General features: G+C 52.8%; 1 protein-coding gene across 16 annotated transcripts; it reads right to left on the bottom strand.

Annotated features, from left to right (window-relative positions):
- Nucleotides 1-400: 400 nt before the first annotated feature.
- Fgd2 (FYVE, RhoGEF and PH domain containing 2) lies at nucleotides 401-19032 on the bottom strand. Of its 16 annotated transcripts, none has more exons than XR_385331.4 (16): nucleotides 18779-19032; nucleotides 15994-16228; nucleotides 14945-15025; nucleotides 14326-14474; nucleotides 12809-12965; nucleotides 12527-12660; nucleotides 11957-12015; nucleotides 11606-11813; nucleotides 10599-10691; nucleotides 6639-6718; nucleotides 6522-6552; nucleotides 5833-5925; nucleotides 4958-5089; nucleotides 2962-3108; nucleotides 1477-1623; nucleotides 401-1091 (listed from the first exon to the last, which is right to left on the bottom strand). XR_385331.4 is itself a non-coding variant. In XM_006524299.4 (16 exons), the coding sequence occupies exons 1-15, from the start codon at nucleotides 18841-18843 to the stop codon at nucleotides 1511-1513; spliced, it is 1689 nt and encodes a 562-aa protein (XP_006524362.1). In that variant the 5' UTR covers nucleotides 18844-19030; the 3' UTR covers nucleotides 401-1091; nucleotides 1477-1510. The 16 variants fall into 16 exon arrangements, 9 of the variants coding, with proteins under 9 accessions (XP_006524362.1, NP_001153010.1, NP_038738.2 ...); XR_003952126.1 differs by having other exon boundaries at nucleotides 2962-3104; XR_385330.3 differs by having other exon boundaries at nucleotides 2962-3104; nucleotides 11606-11752; nucleotides 12527-12665; nucleotides 18779-19030.
- Between the last annotated feature and the right edge of the window lie 4146 nt (nucleotides 19033-23178).

Genomic DNA, 23178 nt, shown 5'->3' with positions numbered 1-23178 from the left:
ACACACACACCACACACACACACACACACACATCACATGCACACACATAGTATACAAACACACACACACACACCATAAGCACACGTGGGCACGCACACTGTGGCTTCATGGGATCTTGGTGCTATGATCATCGTTCCCCTGGCTTTGGCAGGTGCCCTGAGTGGCTCTCAGTTTCCTCTCTGGCCATGAAGCCCAGTGCTTAGGGCCCTCCCATGGAGGCCCCTGAAGTTCTCTTGCCTCCCCCTTCTCAGACCAGTCAAATAAAAAGCCTTGCTAAGAGACCCAGACATTGTTCAATTTCAAAGTTAGTTGGTGTCTGTTTTTCCCCTCAACCCTTCCAAAGTTTCCTAGGTCACTCACACCCAGGCTCAGACCCTCACTAGGGTGACAACAGTCCCAGTTATTGGTACTTGTCATCTTTTATTTTGACTTTTTTTGTGCTCTCAGGTTCTTGTGTAGCCCAGGCTGGACTGTAACTCACTCTATAGCCAGGGCGACCTCGGCCTTTTGGTCCTTCTTCCTCTACCTACCCAACTGTTGCATGTATTACCATGCCCAGTTTATGTTTCGCTGAGGACTGAACCCAAGGCTTCATCCATGTTAGATGGGCATGCCACCCATTAAGCTACAACATTGTTTTAGCAATGAAGATTTCATGATCCAGGGATATCCGCCCCCTCTCCAGCCAGCTGGGACACTTGGTGGTATCTTCCTGAAGGAAAGGGCCTGTGTCTGCTGGATACAGAGTCAGGATGAATTGTCTCGGTATAGACATCAGGTGGGTCAGGGGTAGCCCAGCTTGGGGTGAAGTGATAGAACCATGGGGTAGGCCTGGGAAGGCTGTCATGGACTCTCGATGAGCAGCTGGCTGTGGTTCAGTCAGACACATCTTCTTCGTCAGGTCCCTCAGGGGTCCGGCCACTGGCCGCACGCTTGATAGCTGTCACCCAGCGGCCCTGCAGCTCCACAGACTCGGCCTTGAAGGTGTACTGCTGGCCTGACTGTTGCAGCTGGAAAACCCGAGGGTCCCCCTGGGGCCCTGAAATCACCTGATAGCCCAGTAGGGGGATGGAGGTGTGAGCCTTTGTGTCCTGGAGGAGAAGAAAGCCATGGGTTAAGGTCCCTGTCCCCCAATTTAGTCCTGCTGCTCCTGACAGACATATATGCCTGCTTGAGCCAGAAGCCCCCTGATGGAGGGGGCCTGTTGAAAGATGAAAAAAAGCAGGAGGGGGAGGGGGGAAGGGGAGAGGAAGAGGAGGAAGAGAGAGGAGGGGAAAGGAGAGGAAGAAGAGGAAAGAATGAGTCTTCCTGTACTCTGAGCCCAGCTCTGAAACTCAGTAACCTATAACTTGAGAAAACCATGTCCTCAGAGGGCCTCAGTTTCCCCATCTTCCCTGCAGGGTAAATAACACCCCAAGCCCACTCTCCTGTCCCCCTGTGAGGATGTGGAGTCTAGCTGGAGCATACATGGCATACCTGGGGGGCTGCATAGACATACAGGACAAGGGGGTCATCCCGGGGGATCACACACCAGCTCCGGGGAAGGCTCCTGCTGCACTTGTCCCCTATGAGCTGCAGGAAGCTGCACACCAGACTCTGCTCGGGTGCTGCTGAGGCCTCTTTCTGAAAGCAGAAAGGACGGTCAGGTGACAGAGTGTCCACAAGGTGGCATGAGCCACGGGACTTCACAATCACTACTTTTTTTTTTTTTTTTTTTTTTTTTGTGAGACAGAGGCTCATGTAGCCCCGGCTGACCTAAAATTTGGTATATAGCAGTGGATGGCCTTGAACTCCTGGTCACCTTCCCCACACCCCAGGATTCTGGGTATGGGCATACGCCATCACTCCCGACACAATCACTACATCTCTGCATCTCTGCATAATACTACAGGTCATTTGTTTCAGAGGCTCAGAGACATGCGGTCCTGGTTCATGCTGGCCAAGGGTAGGCAGAACTGTAGGAGCGATGAGGTGTGTGTGCTCACGTCGGCAGGCGCCAGAGCCAGGGCTGTCCTCCTGAGCTAGTCAAGAGACAGAGCTGGGCTTGGCAGGCATGAGACTCCAGAAGCAGGTCTTTGCCCAGTTGTGGGGCTGGTCGGAGGGGACACATGGGGTAGAGAGGGAGCCGATGTCCGTGAGAAGCCAACTTGCTCATGGGAGTGAGTCTAAGTTGAAATACGCCAGCTTCCCTCTTTTTTTCCAAGGGACTGTGGGATGACACTTTAGCCTTCAAGGGGGAGACTGTGTAACCCAAAGATGACCACAGCTGGTAGCCATAGCTCATGCTCATGGGATGGGAAGTGGTTCTGAGAGGGCTTCAAGCTGGTACACTGATCACAGAGGAGACCAAGAAGAGCTGTATGATGTTAAGAAGATCACCTCTCTGGACTGGTTTTCCGAGGCCCCTTTCTGCTAGAACAGTGCCTGCAGTCTGCCTGACTGGAGCCTGGGTATCCCTGCCTACCCCACAAGATCAGTGGGCACATCCCAGTCTTTGCCTTGCAGAACTGTGGGGTGGGCCCTAAGAGCGTGAACTGAAACAGACAGGCCATGCCGTTACTGAATAGGGACACAGAGGAGTCGGGGAAATCGAGTAATAATAGCCTGCAGTCCATAGCTCCTGGCTGTTGTCAGGTCTGGTATGTTTGGATCAGAGGAGAGGGGCTGTCTATGGGTAGAAAGTTGAGGGGATGCCGGGCAGTGGTGGCGCATGCCTTTGATCCCAACACTTGGGAGGCAAAGGCAGGTGGATTTCTAAATTCCAGGCCAGCCTGGTCCACAGAGTGAGTTCCAGGACAGCCAGGGCTACACAGGGAAACCCTGTCTCTAAAAACAAATCGAAAAACAAAACAAAACAAAAAAGTTAAGGGGAGGGTAGTCCTGGTGGCTTGTTTCTCAGAACCCAGGACAGAGTCTTATGCAAAGGGAATTGTGGGCCTGATGGATGCTTCCAGCCCTCACCTCCAAGATGCCCCGCCTCTTGTCCTCCTTGCCTTGAGGGAGTACGTTTCCAGTGAGAAATGTGTAGCAGGTCAGGCAGACTCGGTTGGGCCTGTTGCTGTCATATTTCAGCTCCGCACGGTAGTCAGAGCACTTGGCACACACTACCTGAGGATGGGGGCAGCAGGGTTAAGAAAGCTTAGCTGGCTATAGGAGCCCAAGCAGAAGACCGGGGTTCAAGACCCAGCCCCCCTGCATGGCCCCACCTACCCAATTTTCTTCCCTCCATGAGCCTCTTACATGGGGCTGGGTCCTGGAGGGCTAGGTAGAACAAGTTATAGCTACCAGAACCCCACTGGCCCCAGGGAGGGCAGGACTCTGTTCCCCACTCTAAAGCAATAGCAAGGGCAGGGTGACTCAGAGGAGAAAGTGGCTGGTCAGGCTACACAGCTAACTGACAGCCCCGGTACTCCCAAACAGTGCCTTTAAGGTCCTAGGGTTTACAGCTGGGGATGGAGCTCAGATGGTAGAGTGTTTACCTACTATGCACAAAGTGGGGAGAGGGGAGGGAAGGGGAGAGCAGTGGGGGGTTTCAAGGCCAGCCTGTCTCAAAAATAAATAAATAAATAAATAAATAAATAAATAAATAAAACAAAGCAAAACAATAAGTTTGTCACCTGCTATAAAAGAGAGAGGCAGGAAGAAACCAGAGGTATTCCGGGCAATCCAACCCCCAAGCTCCCCACTAAAGGTGCGATACTAGGTAAGGATGGGTGGGGAGGTGTGGGGAGAAACTCTGGGTACCAGGAGTGTGCCTCTGAGGAAGACCAGGTGCCCTGGGCATGCTGGGTGTGGCCACTCTCGGGGAGTCACCGTGTACCCCGCCTTCACAGGGTGCCTGAGGCAGAAAGAGAAGCAGAAACTGGCAGCTGAGCACGAAACGAAAGGGTGATTCACTGGCTCCCCAAAGAGGGCATGCACGGGCCTGAGACACCAGGAGTCCGGACCAGGACACCCAGGCCCGCTTGTGGGCCTTGGGAGTGTATTATGCTTTTATTGAGGAATTTAAACACTCAATTCCTCCTATGTCTTCTGTGTGAGTGTGCACCACCTGCATGCGGGTGACTGTGGAGGCCAGAAGGGGGTGTCACTGGACCTGGGGTCTTTTGCAAGAGCACCAAGTACTCTTAGTACGGAGCCATCTCTCCTGTCATTATTGAGAAATTTGTTTCATCTAATGACTAAATACTTTTTTTCTTTTCATCAACCTTATTTGTTTTTCTGAGGCAGGGTTTCATGTAACCGTGTTCCAGGCTACACTATGTAGTCCAGGGTGACCCAGAACTCACTGTGTAGCCCAGGCTGACTCAGAACTCACTATGTAGCCCAGTCTGGCTTGGAGCTTCTGATCCTACCTCCTCCTTCCATGTGCTGAGATTACACACACGCACCAGTACATTTGGTTGGAGCTGTTGTTGTTTTTTGTTGTTGTTGTTGTTGTTGGTTTTTTGTTTGTTTGTTTGTTTGTTTTTTGAGACAGGGTTTCTCTGTGTAGCCCTGGCTGTCTTGGAACTCACTCTGTAGACCAGGCTGGCCTCGAACTCAGAAATCCGCCTGCCTCTGCCTCCCGAGTGCTGGGATTAAAGGTGTGCGCCACCACGCCCAGTTGTTTTTTTAAGCATTTGGTGTTTGAGAGCATGCACAAGAGAGCACACACATGCACAAGAGATGCTCATCCAGGGATAGAGAACCTCTCAGCTCTGGGCAGGTGAATGGGCAGGTCACTGAAGGAGGCTCCAGCAGGCCAGTTCCCTTCCCCAGACCCACCTCCCCATCCCTGAAGCAGGAAGCTTCACACTGCATCACAGGTGGGAAGTGCAGGGATGGTGGACACACCCAGGCCAGAGAGCCGGCCAGGATGGGGATGCAGCTTGAGCCTGGTGGTGGAGGTAGGAAGGTCCTGAGCAGAGGCAGGCCCTGGGTTCCCCAGTCTCTGCATGTCTACATCTGTACTCACATAGCCGCAAGCCCGGCAGTGGTGGCGCCGACGAGTCAGGGCATTGAAGGGCTCCTGGCAGCGCATGCACATGGTCACCATCTTGTCCCGGACCCACTGAGGCGCTCGGAGACCCAGCTCCTCTACCTGTGGCTGAGGGAGGGGAGCAGCTGGCTGGGTGGGCGCTTCAAGGCATCCTGTACCCCTTGGAGGTCCCCCAGCCTCCACTTGAGGTCGCTTACTGGCTAATATTCTTATTGTAGAGGTAAGGAAACAGGCCTGGGGGTGGGGTGTCACACAGAGCGTCACCCAGAAAGCCAAGTTCAGAGCTGAGATCTGAAAGCCCACCTTCAACTCTCCCTGCTTCTCTGGTCTGTTCAGATCCACTGGTCAAGCCTGGCTACTCAGGGGTCCTTCCTGGTCTTCACGCAGCTCTTCTCAAGGCTCCAATGGCAGGAATTTTTGCTTTGTTTGTTTTTGAAACTGTCTCACTATGTAGCTAAGGCTGACCTGGAACTCAACATGTAGACCAGGCTGGCCTAGAACTCACTATATAGACCAGGCTGGCCTCCAACTCACAGAGCTGGGATTATAGGCCTGATGCCATGCTTAGCTAAAGGCATTTTTTTTTTTTACTTCTACTTTTGAAGATTCTTTTTGAGTTAGGGTCTCATGTGGCCACGGTTTGCTTTGAACTCACTAAATATTAGAGAGTAATCTTGAACTTCTGATCCAACACAAGACACATACCGCTAACTAGGGAACTCTGGCCCTGGGTGACCTGAGGGTTCTGTTGGGTGGAAAGGCTTACTTAGGTCCTTCAGGTAATGTCAGTCCTGGTTGGGGGACACTTTTTGTTCCTGAAACTCAGTCTTGGGTGCAGACGGTCCTATTACCTTGGGCTCCTGCGTGTCCCCCTGAGGTCCCTGGACAGCAGCCTTGAAGGTCTCACTCCGCTTCTCAACCTGGTCAATGGCTGCCTGGCAGGCCTGAATGGAGGTGGGGTTTGGGGTGGTGAGGGGCGGTGCCCAAGGCATCTTAGCCACACCCAATACATTGGCTAAATGTGGCCTGGAGTAGGCCCAGACTCTACATGAAGGGAAGCTATCAGCTCCAGGTTATACATGCCAAACCAAGTCCTAAAGACAAAGAGTTGCAGGCTGGAGAGATGGCTCAGCAGTTAAGAGCACTGACTGCTCTTCCAGAGGTCCTGAGTTCAATTCCCAGCAAACACATGGTGGCTCACAACCATCCATAATGAGATCTGATGCCCTCTTCTGTTGTGTCTGAAGATAGCACCAGTATACATAAAATAAATAAATAAATCTTTGAAAGAAAGAAAGAGAGAGAGAGAGAGAAAGAGAGAGGGAGGGAGAGAGAGAGAGAGAGAGAGAGAGTAGCTCCAGTGGACATAGCAGGATTTGAAGTCAGAAGTCAGGGCTGGCTTCAAACTCTACAGAAAGATGAAGCAACCAGGCACACACATAGATATTGAGATTCTCTCTCTCTCTCTCTCTCTCTCTCTCTCTCTCTCTCCCCTTCCTCTCAAGTAGTCTAGGCTCAGACTCCCCTGGAGTGTCCATACCTGCATCCAGGAAACCATTTCATCTCGGGACCTGCTCGGAAGGAAAGCGAACCCAATGCTGAGGACGGTACCAGCCGGTTGGTTCATCTGCTGGTGTCCCCCAGTCCCAGCACCTACCGGGCCTGCAGCTCCAGTGTGCGCTGCTTTCCGGACACCAGGAAGGAGTGTGGGAACTCAGCATCGGTCAGCTCCCGCACCTGCCGATGGAGGAAGGAGCCATCAGACCCACACCCCAGCACTGAGGGCAGGAGCAACCCTTCCCCAGCCGGCTCTGCACAAATGGGACTGAAGGTTTTGTAACTATGTCAGCAGCACCGACAATGACCCGTTGTGGAGTGGAGGAACGGTTCTGAACAGTCACCAGAAATAGAAGCTGGACCTCGACATAACTTGAGTCTATGAAAACTTTTGGGGTTATTTTCGTAGCTTAAATGTTTCCATAATAAAAAGTCATTCTCACAGGAGTCCTGGGAAGTGGGTCTCATCCTTAGTTACATGGCGCTGGATCTGGAAGCTGAGAACAGGCTTAAGACCTGCCTAAGGTCACACAGCTTTTAAGGGGCAAAATGAGGCACCTAGCATTGGGTTTCTGCCATCAAGAGTGAGGTTGGATGCTGGACAGTGGTGGCGCATGCCTTTAATCCCAACACTTGGGAGGCAGAGGCAGGTGGATTTCTTAGTTCGAGACCAGCCTAGTCTATAGAGTGAGTTCCCGGACAGCCAGGGCTACACAGAGAAACCCTGTCTCGGGGGAAAAAAAAAAGAGTGAGGTTGGGGGCTGGAGAGATGGCTCAGTGGTTAAGAGCACTGACTGCTCTTCCAGAGGTCCTGAGTTTAATTCCCAGCAACCACATGGTAGCTCACAACCATCTGTAATGGGATCTGATGCCCTCTTCTGGTGAGTCTGAAGACAGCTGCAGTCTGCTCATATAAATAAATGAGCCTTAAAAAAATAAAAGGACTGAGGCTGGAGACTGTGCTGTATGCACAGACTCACATCAGGGAGGGCTGGGTGTGGTCTGGACCCTGTATCCTGCTGGATGTGGGGAGCCTGGGTGACGTGGAGCAGAGCCGCCACTTTGCAGCTCAGGCCTGTGAGACCTGCTGCGAAGGACAGATGCCCTGAGAATAGAGGGGCGGGCGCTGAGGGGGCAGCGTGGGAGACCTGGATGAACTGTTACCATTCCTGTCAGAGGAAGGATCGGGAAAGGCAAGTGGAGGCCTAAAGCTTGCAGGAGTCCAGGCAGGAAGGGCTGGAAAGCTATGAGAGGAGAGGGGAAGCCCAGGGAGTTCTGGGTCTGAGTCAAGATGCCTTGGGATTGGAGCCTCCAGGTTTGTGTGTTCTTTCTTTATTTCTTTCCTTCCTTCCTTCTTTCCTTCTCTCTCTCTCCTCCCCCCTCCTTCTCTCTCTCTCTCTCTCTCTCTCTCTCTCTCTCTCTCTCTCTCTCTCTTTCTTCTTATTTTTTCTGGTCCCGCTCCCACTCGCTCTGGCCATATTTATTTCGTATATGTGGGTACGCTGTCACTGCCTTCAGACACAGCAGAAGACAGCATCAGATGCCCATTACAGATGGTTGTGAGCCACCATGTGATTGCTGGGAATTGAACTCAGGACCTCTAGAAGAGCAATCGGTGCTCTTAACTGCTGAGCCATCTCTTTAGCCCCTGAGCCTCCAGGTTTTAGCTTCCCGCTGGGCTGGCTTAACCACACTCTGGAGGTCTGGCTCAGTTCAGGGTCTTTCTATCCCACACAGTTCTTTGGGCTCATCAACAAAGGACCCCCTGCCTGCTTCAGAAGGCTCTCCTGATCTCCTGATATCTGTGGCCAACTGGCACATCTCCAGATCTTGTCAGAATGAGATGTTTGACTGCCACCTGCTGGCCAGCTTTCACTGTAAATCTGCAATCTATGACATATCACAGTTGGCTACTGATGGCACCTCTGGGATAAGGTATCCTTGTGCAGGGTACAACCTGTTGGGTTCTATGTGAGGTTCCTGGATGGCACGCCTGTGTAACCTCTCCTTCTTTTTAGGCTGGGAAACACAAGGGCCAGCTCAGACCAGGTCATACATAGGCCATAGGCCGGTAGAACAGCTAAGGTGGTTCAAGCCCCTCTGTCCCTCAAGCCTGACTCAAAAAGTGGTTTCCATTTGTTGTAGACAGCTCTTCACCCACCATGTCCAGCAATGTCCAGCAGAGGGTGCTATGGGGCTGCTAGCCAGTGAGACAGACTTGCCAAACGGTGGCAGCCAAGAGCAGGCATACAGGGAATTAGTGGCTTTCTCACATGGTCGCAGCTGGCGTTAACCTCACCATGTAGCCAAGGATGGTCTGGAATTCCTGACCCTCCTGCCACCACTTGCCAAGGGCTGAGATTACAGATGGGTGCCACCACTCCTGGGCTACTGGGTACTGGGGCTCTGATCCAGGCTCAGTGAATGCTAAGCAAACCTTTTACCAAAGGAGCTACATTACAAACCCAGGTTTGTTTTGTCTTTTGTTTTGTTTTTTTGTTTTTGTCTGTGTTTGTATGTGTGTGTATGGTGTGTGTGTGTGTGGTGTGTGTGTGTGTGTGTGGTGTGTGTGTGTGTGTATGTGTTATTTTTGAGATGGTCTCTCTGTGTATTCCAGGCCAGCTCGGAATTCACTACAATCCAGACTGTCCTGAATTTGCAGTAATCCTCCTGCCTCAGCCTCTTAAGTGCTGGGATTGCAGGCTGTGAATCTCCTTTGGGTTCTGTGTCTTTTGTCCTTCATCCTCCTCCTCCTCCTCCTTCTGTGACAGAGTTGCACTCTGTGGCCCTGGCTAGCCTGTAACTTGCTATATAGACCCGTCTAGCCTGAAACTCAGTGTGTAGACCAGTTCTAGATTCAAGCTCACAGAGGTCCACCTAACTCTGCCTCCTAAGTACTGAAATTAAACTCGTGCACCGTCACATCCAGCCTTGGTTGGCTGATCTCTGCTATGTTCCTCCAATGTCTTCTTCTCACCCCTAATCAGGTCACCCTCCTCCCTCAAACTTGCTCACTACCCTCCTCCCTCAGACTTGCTCACTAAGGGCCTCTCTCTACCTCCTCCCTCAGACTTGCTCATAAGGGCCCCTATCAGATACACCTGCCTACTCTCCAGCCTCTGGGACTCTCTGGCCATCTCAGGATGGAGGCTAGAAGCCTCAAGTAGGGGCTGCACACGTGAAAGACTCCAGCTAACTCATGTGAGACACTATGAACCCTCAGGTGGTGTTCCCACTCTGGAGATCTTCACGGGGTGCAGACTGGGGTTAGATCCTGGGCTTCAGCCATTGTACCTCTGAGCTTTTGCCTCTGACTTGGGTACTCTTGCCAGGGTCTTCTGCCACCTGGCTTCCAGGGTTCTCAGGGCTGGGATTGATTACAGATTTGCCCTGATCCCACCCAGTTTGTGCAGGGCTGACGATGGAATCCAGGAATGCATGCAAGCTAGGCAAGCACATTAGCAACTGAGCGGCATCCACAGCCCTACAACTGTCCTTGGAGAGCAAAAAGATGCTTAATCCAGGGATGACAACGCCCGACATCATAGAGATGTGGGAGACCGCAGGGCTGGGCCCACTCATTTGAGCTCCACTCTAGCTGAAGATACATCCAGCCAGGGGCTGGGCCAACCTTGCTCTCCAGTCCTGTTCACATATGAGCATGTGGGCAGGAGTACCAGGCAGCGTCCCTTGGGGTCGTCTAGAAACGCAGAACTCCAGGGATGGGTTAAGGCTGGACAGAGTGTTTGCTAACTATCTCAGGCAGTGGGTCCATCCCCAGCAACATTGTAGAGGAACCCTCATGGAAGAGCTCCCGACTCCTCAACTCCCCCTCTTCCACTCCGCTCATCCCACCCCTGGCTGCTAGACCCACCTGGACCTGCAGGCTCAGAACACTGGCCACACATTACCACAGTGGTGCAAACAGCAAAGGAAATACTGTGAGGCTGTCAGAGGAGTGAACCGCACCCCGTCCCCCAAGGAAGCCATATCATCCTTACAAGGACCTGCTCTGCCCACTGCTGTCACCCACCCTGAGGCCCCCTTGCGGACAGCTCACCTTCATGCCGGCCACATCGATGCGAGTCCGCACCTGGAACTGGGCACCCACTTGGAGGACTCGGGGTACACAATACAGAAGCATGTTGTTGAACTGGAAGGACATGAGGTGGTATGGGCAGCAGCTCTGGGTCCTTCCTGTGACCTACTCACTACCCCTCCCCCACGCTTCTGGCTACATTCTAGGCTGGTGATCTGGGTTGGGGGTGAGGTTGTGACTGTCTAGCACAGTCCCCCACCCCACCCCCACCCCCACACTGCACTGACGGGGCTCTAAAAGTCCCTCTGCTGTGAGCAGCGGGGGAACAAAGCAGTCGGAGGAGCCTATGGGCTGACAGGAGGAATACACCTCAAGATAGCCACACTGTAGCTAAACTCCACCCCCACAGTTACCTGGCACCATCCAGGTATGCTCCGCCCCACAGTTACCTGGCAACAGCCGGGCAGGCCTGGCCCACTATAAAAGGGGCTGCTTAGCCCCTCCTCTCTCTTACTTGATCTTCCCGCTTGCTTCTCTCTTGCCCCCTTGGGCTCTTCCCTTCCCTATTCCCTTCCCCCATGGCCATGGCCGGCCTCTACTTTTCTACTCTCCCTCTCTCTTCCTTTCTCTGCCTCTATTACTCTCTTAACTCCCCTCCCCAAGCCCTGAATAAACTCTATTCTATACTATACAGTTGTCTGGCTGGTCCCTCAGTGGGAAGGAATGCCTTGGCATGGACCCGCTGAGGCACCACCTTCCTCGACACCTCTCCATACCCCCATAGAACATATTCTTATCTCTCTATCTTTTTATAATCACAATAGCCTGATTTCAGAAGATTCTGCTTTCCCAGGGTCAGCCCAGCAGATCTTCTGGGCAGCTAACTTAATTCCCTCCTGCTGCGCTGTCTTTTAGAGTACACACAGGCAGCACAGGCTTTAAAGCCAACCTGAGCCCCGACTGATTTCTGCTTCCCTGGGGCACACCTGGCTGCAAAGCTGGCCGCTCCACCACCCAGCAGCCCCTACCAAAACCAGGTAGCGTTCCATTGGGTCGCTGCGGCGGAAAGAGATCTTGAGAACAGGGCCCTCTCGGAGCAGGGTGTTGGAGGGGTCCACGATGTCATCCTCCAAGCCCAGGCGCTGGTACACATCCCACAGGCCCTGCAGCCGCTCCTGGAGATGGGGCACACCTTCAGCCTAGACTGGGCAGGGTCCCAGCTTCTTGATAATGTGCCTAAGGGGATGGGATGAGGGAGCCAAAGGCCAGGGGGTAGATGGGTGGGGCAGGTACCCTGGGCAGGATCAGTGGATACAAGGACCAAGAGACAGGGTGTGTCCGGGAATGCCCCATGCCCATTCCCAGGACAGGATGCTCACCATCTCTGCAATGGCTGCATTGGAGTGCTGTGCAGCTGAGAAGATCATGTCCAGTGCTCCTAGAAAGAGAGCAGAGCCCCAGTCATTCCTGGAGACCTGCAGCCTGGGGCTCGGGCTCCACAATAGGACCTGGGGGCAGGGGGACCTGCTATAACTCCCACTGGGCACATCCCTGCCTATGCAGTCCAGCATAGTGAGTGTCTAGAAGGCGGAAGCCACCCAGGATGGGGACACTGAGGCCACTGGGAAACTGTGTGATTAGATTTATGATTTCAGCGATTTACGACTTCTCTTCATTCCCAGAGCAAAGCCAGATCCAGAGGGTATGCTCTACAGGTGTAGGTTCAAATCCTAGCTCTGCTTTTCTCTGGACTGTGTGACCATGGGCAAGTCACTTAACCTCTCTGGGCTTTGCTCTCCTGTCTCATCTGTGGCTGTGGTGTGGATACCATGGATAAAGGACCAATTGATCATCATCAATCAATCAATCTTCAATCAGGTTATCAGAACCATTTTAGGAGGTCCTCAGGCCAGCCCTCCCCGGCTCCCTGGGCCCCAGGGTGTCCTCACTCTGGGCATCTTCGAGGTCTGGGGCCTGGGCTGGCAGCTTCTGCACATATTCCTTGAGCAGCAGTTCGTACCGCGGGATTCTTTGCACAGGCTCCAACATGTGGTGCTGCAGGGTCAGGCTGCTGGAGGCCTCGCTGCACTTGGGGAGCAGGGAGCAAGGGGCGGAAGCGTGAGCGCAGAGAAAACGGGGTGCCAGGCCTGGGGATGTCCAAACCGCTTGGGGAGAGGGAAATGAGGCAGGTTGCCAGGTGGCTGTGCAGGCTCCTCCCCCATGCCCCTCACCTGGATGCGGGTGACCACCTCCTGGAAGGGCTGAGACTTGTCCATCCACGTGGCCAGCAGTTCCGCGGCCCGCTCAAAGTTCTTCACGTACTCGCTGTACATTTTCAGAAACGGGGCCAGCTTCTGGATCACATCCCCAATGCGGGGCGTGGCTGCCCTAAGTGGGGAGGGGATGCAGTCAGCCTGGATCCACACTCTCCGTGCTCCCAGGCTCCCAACAGCCCTTCCAGTACCCTTGGGGCAGATGTAAGAGAGCAGTGCCCTGAGGATCTGCCTCCTCTTTAAACTCTGAGTCTCTAGTCCCTGGCTAGCCGCCCTGTGAGGCCTATGAAGGCCTGGCTGGCCAGACTGCAGAAGGCACTGCGTGTAGCTGATGGTATGGGTTGCACGAAAGTTCTGCCCAGGACGGCTGCCTGTTTTCGCACTCATTATTGTACCCATATGTCCTTGTGGAAGCTTCTCTGAGTCTTGGTTTTCTCCTCAGAAAAGATGGGTATGGTGTTAGGTGATCTTACAGGCCGGTTCCCCTTTACCCCCCACCCCCTGCTTCTTCTTTTTTTTTTTTTAGGTTTATTTATTATTGTAGCTAAGTACACTGTAGCTATCTTCAGGCGCACCAGAAGAGGGCGTCAGATCTCATTTCAGATGGTTGTGAGCCACCATGTGGTTGCTGGGAATTGAACTCAGGACCTTCGGAAGGGTAGTCAGTGCTCTTAACCGCTAAGCCATCTCTCCATCCCCCACCTTGCTTCTTTATGTTTGAGACAGGCCTGTTTGTAGCCCTGACAGACTGTTCCAGGTCTATGTAGACCAGACTGGTCTCCACCTCACTCTATCTCTCATTTTTAAAGTTTATTTTACTTATTACCATTACGTATGAGTGTGCATGTGTGTGTGCGCACTCGTGTGTGTGTGTGTGTGTGTGTGTGTGTGTGTGTGTGTGTGTGTTGGGGATGCTTGTAGTATAGCACACACATAGAGGTCAGAGGACAGTTTTGGGAGCCGGTTCTCCTCTTTCACTGTGAGTCCCAGCAATTAAAGCCGGGTCTGTGGGCTTGTTCAACAGATCTTTACTGATTGAGTTGTCTCCCCAGCCCTCCATCCCGTCTCTCTTTAGATTTATTTGTGTGTATCAGTGTTTTGCCTGCACATATGTATGTATGCATGTATGTATGTATGTATGTGCTCATGTGCATGCCTGGTGTCTACCGGGGCCACAAGAAGGCTATTGGAGCTACACTGGTTGTGAGCCAACATGTGGGTGCTGGGATCAGGGCTTCTCATGTAACAGTGACATGGACATTGCACCGCTGGCTAGGAAACCAGCCTGTTAACAGATGCCAAGATCAAGGCCAGGGACCCAGTCAGTACCATGACTCCCCTGACCTCTTAAGTCACAGGGCTTAGGATGGCCCCATCTTCCTCAGCTGTGCGAGGAGACAGCCACGGTCAGAATTAAACTCAAGCACACAGGCCTCCCAGGCCCCTCAGCCTGGGTCCGTGACTTGGGACCTCACCAGTCATCCACGCGCCGCTGCAGCTCGGGAAGGAAGAACTGGGCGTGGAAACGATAGATGGAGGAGATGTTGGAGAAAATGAGCTTCACCACGTCCTCAGGGAAGGCCTTGCTGCGGCCTGCCTCCCTCAGCAGCTCCTGGAAGAACACCTGCACAGGAAACCCGCACCTGCTCACGCCCTACTCAAAGAGGAAGTCACCACCCGCTAGCCAGCCCTGCAGCCCCAGGGGGACAGCACAACCCCAGCAGTCAGGCCTGCATCCTTGCCACACAGCTGAGAGAGATGGCCAGGAAAGACTGGATTCAGGCCACCTTACAGATGGGAGACAAGCCAGGACTCCCTAGGGCTTGGCCAAGGGAAGAGGGAACAGCCCCATATGTGTCTTCCTAGGCCTTGGGTGTTCCTTGGCTGAAGTAAAGGGCATCTAGTGAGGACAATCAAACGAGGCTGCCATGTATGAGGCTGGCCAGGACCGAAGACAATGCATGAGGTGCTAAAGGGCTCAGTTCTGATGCTTTCCCAAAGCCACCCAACGATGTCAGTGGGTTGAGTTAATGCCAAGTCCTGGGCTGGCATCGGTACTTGTGATATGATGGGTTTTGAGGGGTCCCCACTGGCCTGGTCAAGCAGGTGCAGGCGAGCCACATAGGCCTGCTCCGTCTCCAGAAGCTCTCGCACGACCCTCTTCTCCTCAGGTTCCTACAGGGGTAGAAGAGAAGGGTGGACAACTTGGCTTGCCACTCCTCAGAAGACAACGTTGCTCTGTCTAATAAGCAAACCCTCTGGCATTCCCGTTTTCCTGGTATACCAGGTCTGGCACTGGACCAGCTTTCATAGTACAGCCTAGAAAGGTGCCCTGCTCCAGGGCTGAGTCTTCAGGTTAAATGGTCTCCACCTGGGCTTTCGTGGGAACAGGGAGTCAAGGGGCTACTGTGAAAGACACCTGGCTGCCTGGCGGGGAGCCTCCTCTAGGAGGCCACACACACAAAGGGGAAGACACATAGAGAAGGGTCTAGCATCCCAGCTGAGCCATCCTCTGGCTCCTCAGAGCTCAGGGGAGCATCAAGGTTACATGAGATCATAAGGATAGGCTGGAGAGATGGCTCAGCGGGTAAGAGCACTGACTACTCTTCCAAAGGTCCTGAGTTCAAATCCCAGCAACCACATGGTGGCTCACAACCATCTGTAATGAGATCTGATGCCCTCTTCTGGTGTGTCTGAAGACAGCTACAGTGTACTTATGTATAATAATAAATAAATCTTCGGGCCGGAATGAGCAGGGACTGAGCAAGCAGGGCCGACTTGGAGCGAGCAGGGTTGACTGGAGCAAGCAGAGGTCCTAAAAATTCAATTCCCAACAAACACATGAAGGCTCACAACCATCTGTACAACTACAGTGTACTCACATACATAAAATAAAATTTTTAAAAATCTTTAAAAAAATGATGGGGCCACAAATCAATGTGGTTGGTGACCTTTTAAGGAGAGTTAGAGCGACCCTGTGACCCCAGCTCTGGGGATACAGAAGTAGAGAGTTTAAGGCCCATCTGGGCTACACTGTAGGATCCTGTCTTGAATAGGAGGAAGAAAAGGGAGAGGAGAGAGAAAGAGGAAGAGATGGAAGGCCAAGAGGTCCTACTACCCATTCCCCAGTCAGAGTCCCTCACCTGTGTCTCTGGCCCCGGGCTGACCCCAGGCTGACAGGATCTCCTCCAAGCCCCACTCGATAACTTGTTCTTGAGGGAACTCAGATATGTCCTGCTCACTGGCCGGAATTCAGACTTCAAGGCCTCCTTGACAGGGGGTGCCTCCCAAGGCTCTGGGGACAGGGACAGCTGGTGTTCAGGGCTATGGGGCTGGTCCTCAAGGCTATGGGATCCAGGTGCTTCTCCCGGAGTCCTGCTGAGAACAGACCACACTTGAGGGTCTCCTCAGGGTAACCTGTGTGAGCCACTGGTGTTCATGGGTTCCCAAGTGCCTGGCACAGTGTAGGAACCTGTCAAAGCTTATGAATCTTCCTCAGCCCCCTTCCTCCTCCCTTTTTTTTGAGCCAGAGACTCAAGTACCACAGGCTAGCCTTGACCCCTTTATAGTGGAAGACGACCTTGGACTTCTGGTGCTAGGATCACATGCATGAACCACTACGTCTGGCTTACATGGTGTGGCCAGGGGGGTGCGGGGGGCGGCAGGGTTTTGTGCACGATAAGCAAGTGCTCTACCAACAGAGCCACGTCCCAGGTGCCACCAGCATCCTTCTGAGTGTCCTCTGGGAGGGAACTCCATCAGTCCCTAAATGAGTCATTATGGCCTATTTTATTCTCTGGGGAACTACATACTTCCCTGTTTCAAATGCAAACACATCTAGAGAGAACCCCTCCTTTGGCACACAGATCTTTCAGGGGCTCCCTCAGGATCACGCCCACCTATGTTCTTCCCCCTTGCTTTCATCTCTGTATCTCTCCCGATACATCAAGGGAAGGTGGGCGCCAGAGAGTAATTCAGAGCAGGGACTCAGATGCTGAAACTGGGCCTTTTCAGGGATGCCTATGGCCTTCACACAATTACCAGGGGACAAAGCCATCCTGCAGAGCAGGGTCCCTGTTCCCCAGGTTCAGCCCTCACAGGACAGTTTTGCTGTGCAGCATTTACCAGTCCTTTGTAGGCCAGAGAAACCCACACTGCCAGAGCCAGGCATGTGCAGGGAGATAGCCAGGGTGACAGCGCTGGGTAGGCATCCCCTCGAGAAAGACAGACAGGGAAACGGAGGCCAGACAGGTACCGAGCCTCCAAACCCGATGAGAAAGAATGTCCCTGCGTCCATGCTGCAGATGTGGAGACTGAGGCAGAAAGGATGGGAACCTGAAAGTGGGGCAGGTAGGGGCAGCTGACATCCAAACCTCCATGCTAAGCTGTCTTTCCTCTTGATGTCAAGGACAGAGAGACCCAGAGAGCTGAGGTGATTGTCCTGGTCACAGGGCCTGGTGTAGGAAGAAGGACCGAGGTGGCCCATTCCAGACATAGAAAATGGAGTTCCTTGGCCTCAGGGCCTGCAGCCAGGGAGAGGGGGTTGGGTGAGAGGGTGCTGAGTCTCAGGTTTTTCTCCTGTACATTTGGTTTCAGCTTCTGCATTTCTAAGCACTCAGGCCTGTGCCTGTTTCCTCTCTAGCCCTCAGTTTCAGATCAGCTAGGCACCAAGGGCTCCACAGAGAGACGCCTGCATGGTCCCCTTGCTCAGAGCCTGACTCTCACACTCCTGACCACGCTTCTAGTGACCCACTCCTCTGTATGGCTACTCTACCTGCAAGGTGCAGCCAGACACCACTCAGTAGCCCAAGGGCTGGCATCTACATGAGCCTACGCCCCCTCCAGCATGAGTGTGGTGGGCCAAGAGGGCGGTGGGAATGAGCTGTCCCAGGTGCTGAATAGGATGCACTCAGCCAAGCTCCTGGAGAGGCAGAGTCAGGCTGCTCACCCAGGAAGTGAAACTTCTGCAGGGGTGAATGTGGGCTTCCACGTGGAGGCCCCAGGCACCTCCTGTGCATGGCCTGCAGGCCCACAACACAGCGTGGAGGCCTTCCCAGGGCATCTAAAGCCTGTGGCCTGGTGTCTCAGAAGGACGGAACTTTGTATCACAAGTAGAAATCTACCCCTGCATCCTCCACAGAACTCTAGGCACTAAGCTTTGTTCTTGTGGCTCCCGAGGGCTGGGGACTCTGGTGGCAGACTCCTTATCTTCATGTAAGAGTGCTGCTTTACCCAGCATCTAGCTGCTGAAGGCATGGGGACTCACTGTGGTGTACCCGGGTTCTGGAACCCTCTACAACAATCCAGGGCTCAGCCCCTCCCTCCACCTGCCCCTCCTCCCCTCGTCTCTCAGGTCCCCACAGCTTCCCCCTAAGCCTCCTGAGGCCAACCTCTATCTGCTTCCAGAGGACCAAAGGCACTCCCAAACCACAGGCCTGCAAAGCGGTTTCATGTCTCACACTCACGCCCCTCCAAGGCCACTCAGGACCCCTCCCACTCCTGGCTTTGTCTTTTCCCTTCAGACACAAGTGCCAGCACAGCCCCAAAATTCAAAGAAGCTAGTTCCTGTGTCCCCTCTTCTGTTCTCCCTATGATGGGAACCAAACAAGTCACACCCTAGGGCCATCAGAGTAAGCCCTGAGGTATAGAAAGGAACTTAGGAGAGAGGCCTGGTGAGCATGGCTCTGCTTTGTCCCAGTCAGCCACATTCCATCTGTGTCCCGCCTTCCTGTTCCCATTTGTGTCCTGGTGTGAGTGGGATGTGTGTGTGCATGGATTGGAGATCTCCCATGCTCACCCTGTCCAGCTTACTACCACAAGAGCAGTGGTTGCCTGTACTGCCAGGCACCCAGGATGGAGGGACCCCAGGTGCTGCCCCAAAGTACCAGATCAGATAGAAGGGCTCGACCCCTCCCCCACCATCTGTACCTGTTGTTCTCAAACACAGCCACCAGGTTGCACACTGAGTCCTGCTTCTCACAGGCTCGCTCCATCCTGCTAGCCTGCAAGGTGGTCCTCAGTTACCCCAGAAGCAGGGAGGGAGGCAATAGGCTGGTGCCCTCAGCACTCCCTGGCCAGCGGGTGAAGCAGGTCTACCACAGCCTGGAATCTGCCCATCGCTTCTGACTGCCTTGGGGCAGTTCCTATCTTCAGAGTGAAAAAAGAGGAAGTGGTCCCAGTAGCTTGGAAGAGAGGCCAGCACTCCCTACTGTGGGAGGAGCCTGTCAAACTCTCCTTGCTGTGGGAGGAGCCTGTGAAGTACTGCCCGGCCCTCTTGGCATCTGACCTTTACCTCTCAGATACTTCTACCCAGTCCTGTTAGAGAAGGCACGGGCTGTGGCAACAGTGGTCACAGGACGTTTCTGGAGCCGGATCCTGGGATGAGCAGCTTCCTGGATATCCAATTCTCTGCATGGGGGGAAAGGGGACGGCTCAGGGATGTTTTACTTAGTACCATTCTCAGCATCTTCCTTGCATCTGGCGCTGTGCACTGCTGATGGAAAAACAGCTTTTAAATTAAAATGGACCACAGGGTTGGGGATGTAGCTCAGCTGATAGAGAATGCTTGCTTGGCATGCGGGAAGCCCAGGGCTTTATCCTCAGCACTGTAGAACTGGGTATCATGGCACATGCCCATGGCACCCACTTGAGAGGAGAAGTCCAAGTTCTTCCTTGACAACGTAATGAGTATAAGACCAGATTCGGCTACGTGAGACCTGTCTCAAAAAAAAAAATGGGGTCGGATGGGGTGGGCTTTGAGATGGTTCAGGGGTAAGAGTACTTGTAGCCAAGCCTGGCAGCTTGAGTCTAACCCTGGAGCCCCACATGGTGGAAAAAAAATAGACTTTTCCTTTCTTTTTATTTACTTTTATTTTTTATGTGTATGAGTGTTTGGCCTGTGTGAGTCTATTATACCACATTCGTGCCTGGTACCCACAATGGTCAGAAGAGGGTGTTGTGGGAATGGGACCTAGGTCCTTTCTAAGTTCTCTTAACCTCTGAACCAATTCTCCACCCAAAATGCAGACTCTTTCAGGTTGCCTCTGGGCTCCAACCCACACACACTGTATCTCTTGTACTCCTACCCTAAAAAAAACATCTAAAGCTGAACTGGTGGTGGCACACACCTTTAGTCCCAGCACTCGGGAGGCAGAGGCAGGCAGATCTCTGAGTTTGATGCCCACTTGGTCTACAGAGTAACTTTTTTTTTTTTTTTCAAGACAGGGTTTCTCTGTAGCCCTGACTGCTCTGGAACTCACTTTGTAGACCAGGCTGGCCTCGAACTCAGAAATCCACCTGTCTCTGCCTCCCAAGTGCTGGGATTAAAGGCGAGCGCCACCACGCCCAGCTCCAGAGTAACTTTTAAGACAGCTGGGGCTACACAGAGAAACCCTGTCCGGAAAAAAAAAAAAAAAGAAAAATAGGGCAAACAAAACAAAAAACCCCACAGACTGTGAGGATATGCAGGAAGGGGTCCTGTGGTCCCCAACACCTCTTTGGATGCTTTTGTCTTAATGATGTTGATATTTCTCTAGTGGCCCGGGTTGGAGAGCCCCTATGGGTTAGAGCTAACAAGTCTCCTCTCTTTCACTCCCATAGCTGTGTTACACAGTGTGCTCCCTTATCAGAAATGGAGGCCAATGGAAGTCAAGACACCTGACTGAGGTCACCCAGGAAGAACAGGGGAAGAACTGCCATTTCTGAAGCCCAGGTAAGTGTCCTATGACTCCAGCAAAGACCCAGGGAACCTGGAGGGTGACCTCCATGCACTCCATCCTCAGGGTCCCCTGATCACAGCACCCTAGGGAAATCTGCCTCTTGGTCACTCAGGGTTTCTAGAACACGTGACCAGCGCCTCTGCTCTGCTCATTCAAGCTGGAAAGCCATTCATTCATTGCTCTCCCATGGATCCTGAGCCAGGACCCTCCACTGAAGCTAGTCTTTGTCCTCGGATCAAGTGTGAGCCATCCTGGAGCCCAAAGTGCCTGGCAGAGTTTCTGCTGTGGTAGCTGTGAGCCTGGAGCCTCCTGCCCAGCAACCCTGCACCTCTGAGCTCCCCCACCCCCCAGCTGTGTTTGCCACCAGAGGCCAGCCCAGTCCTGAGGACTAAGTCTCACTAATCCCAAATGCAGGGCCTCTGCAAGAGGAGCAAGTGCTCTTAACTGCTGAGCCATCTCTCCAGCCCCACAATGCTAGTTTTATGCCATGCTGAGGATGCAGAGCCGGCCAGGCTCTCTACCAACTGAGCATCGTCCTTAGATCCCCTTGCACTTTTTGTCATAAAAAAATGAAGAACATACCTTAGATCCCCTTGCACTTTTTGTCATAAAAAAATGAAGAACATACACGAGGGTAGACAGAATAGAATAATTCACCCCCATGAGCCCTCTCAGTCCACACCAGAGTTCATTCCCCACCTATGTGTGGCTCTTTCGATTTCCCTTCTGTGTCCTGATTAAGCAAACCCCAAATGCCAAATGACATTATTTCTGTATGTATTTAAAAACCCAGGGGAGATCCAGGACAGCCAGGGCTACAACAGAGAAACCCTGTCTCGAAAAACCAAAACAAACAAACAAACAAACAAACCCAGGGGACTCTTAAGTATCAACACACACTCATGTAAATGGACACATACCTACACAATTACTAAAGTAACACTCGTTTTTTTTTTTAAGATTTATTTATTTATTTATTATATATGTACACTGTAGCTGTCTTCAGACACTCCAGAAGAGGGCGTCAGATCTTGTTACAGATGGTTGTGAGCCACCATGTGGTTGCTGGGATTTGAACTCAGAACCTCTGGAAGAGCAGTCGGGTGCTCTTACCCACTGAGCCATCTCACCAGCCCCAAAGTAACACTGTTTTATTGACATGTTTATACATGTGTACCTACCTATAAAACAAGCAGGGCGGTGGTGGCGCTCCTTTAATCCCAGCACTTGGGAGGCAGAGGCAGGCGGATTTCTGAGTTCGAGGCCACCCTGGTCTACAAAGTGAGTTCCAGGACAGCCAGGGCTACACAAAGAAACCCTGTCTCGAAAAATCAAAAAAGAAACCAAAAAAACAATGTTGCCACTATATTGAATCTCAAGAGATGTTTGATAACAATCTCTCTGTGGAACTAAGTCTCCAGTAAGAACAATGCCAATAGCGGTTAACAAAAAATGTATGTGGGGGCCGGGCAGGGCAGGATACTGAGGCCCAGCCTGACACCTTGAGTTCCATACCCAGAACCCACGTGATAGAAGGAGAGAATTGATTCCTGAATGTTGTCCTTTGACTGCCACCTGAATACCATGGAATATGTACGCATGCATACATACATGCATATGTACACAGCCACATATATGTTTTTGTAAAAGGCATTTTTGCTGTTCTCCGACATACTCCCTGCAGCTGATGGTCACTAAGGGAGAGAGTGTCACTTTCTTTAACAATGTAGCCAGTGACAAGCTGCCCATCATCCAGTGAGCTCTCGCTCATGCTCACACAAGCAACGCTAATTAAGTTAAGCTCAGTGGGTCACATATATTCCGGTAATCCTAGTACTTGGGAGGTGAGGTGGGAGGATCAGGGGTTCAAGGTCATCCTTGGCTACATAGTGAGTTGAGGCCAGCCTGGGCTACATGAGAGCCTATCTCCAAAAACCAATAATAGAACACCCAGGTACAAGTCTGTTCCACGGCCATGCCATGCCTTGTTCCTGAGTTGGCCTGCCTCACAGTGTGTGTGTGTGTGTGGGGGGGGCGTGGGGGATTCCCCTCAGACAATCCCCTGCCTTGGGATGTGACAGCATTTTTGTCACAAATTGAAGAGTCTGGGTCACTTTGATCCTTAAGGGTACTTCCTCTGAGTACTCCAGGTCTTGGGAGACCCCTCTTTGTTAGGGTTCAGCCTCTGCCTCAGCATTGTGCGACGGGGCTTGGGCACGGATGTTCCCAGCCCTGTACCTCGTTGCCCCCCCGCCCCTCCCCCACCCCAGAAGCCTATGGTATAGAATGAACAGTCATCACTCCCTCAGTGCAGAAAGACTGCCTCAGGCCGTGAGCTTCCAGAGAAGGCATCTGCCTCCCCAGGGTGTCCCCTCTTCTGTCCTAATCCAGCTGTCAACCTCACACCGCACCTGCAAAACGACAGGCAAGCCAGGGAGGATGGTCGACATCTCCAGCAAGCTCTCTTTGGCTTCAGCTCCATTGTTACCCCCTAAGGCCTCACCTCCTAGTCTTTGGGAGGCCCTGGGGGGCTGGGGGAGCTTGGTTGATCAATCACGTGTGGGCAGAGGACCACTTGTGACCGTTGCCAGTGGGCAGGTGCACGCCCAG

This window comes from Mus musculus, chromosome 17 (assembly GCF_000001635.26).
Source record: "Mus musculus strain C57BL/6J chromosome 17, GRCm38.p6 C57BL/6J".
NCBI classification, from domain to species: domain Eukaryota; kingdom Metazoa; phylum Chordata; class Mammalia; order Rodentia; family Muridae; genus Mus; species Mus musculus.
The sequence above is the reverse complement of the archived record's forward strand: the minus strand, read 5'-3'. Positions and strand labels throughout refer to the sequence as shown.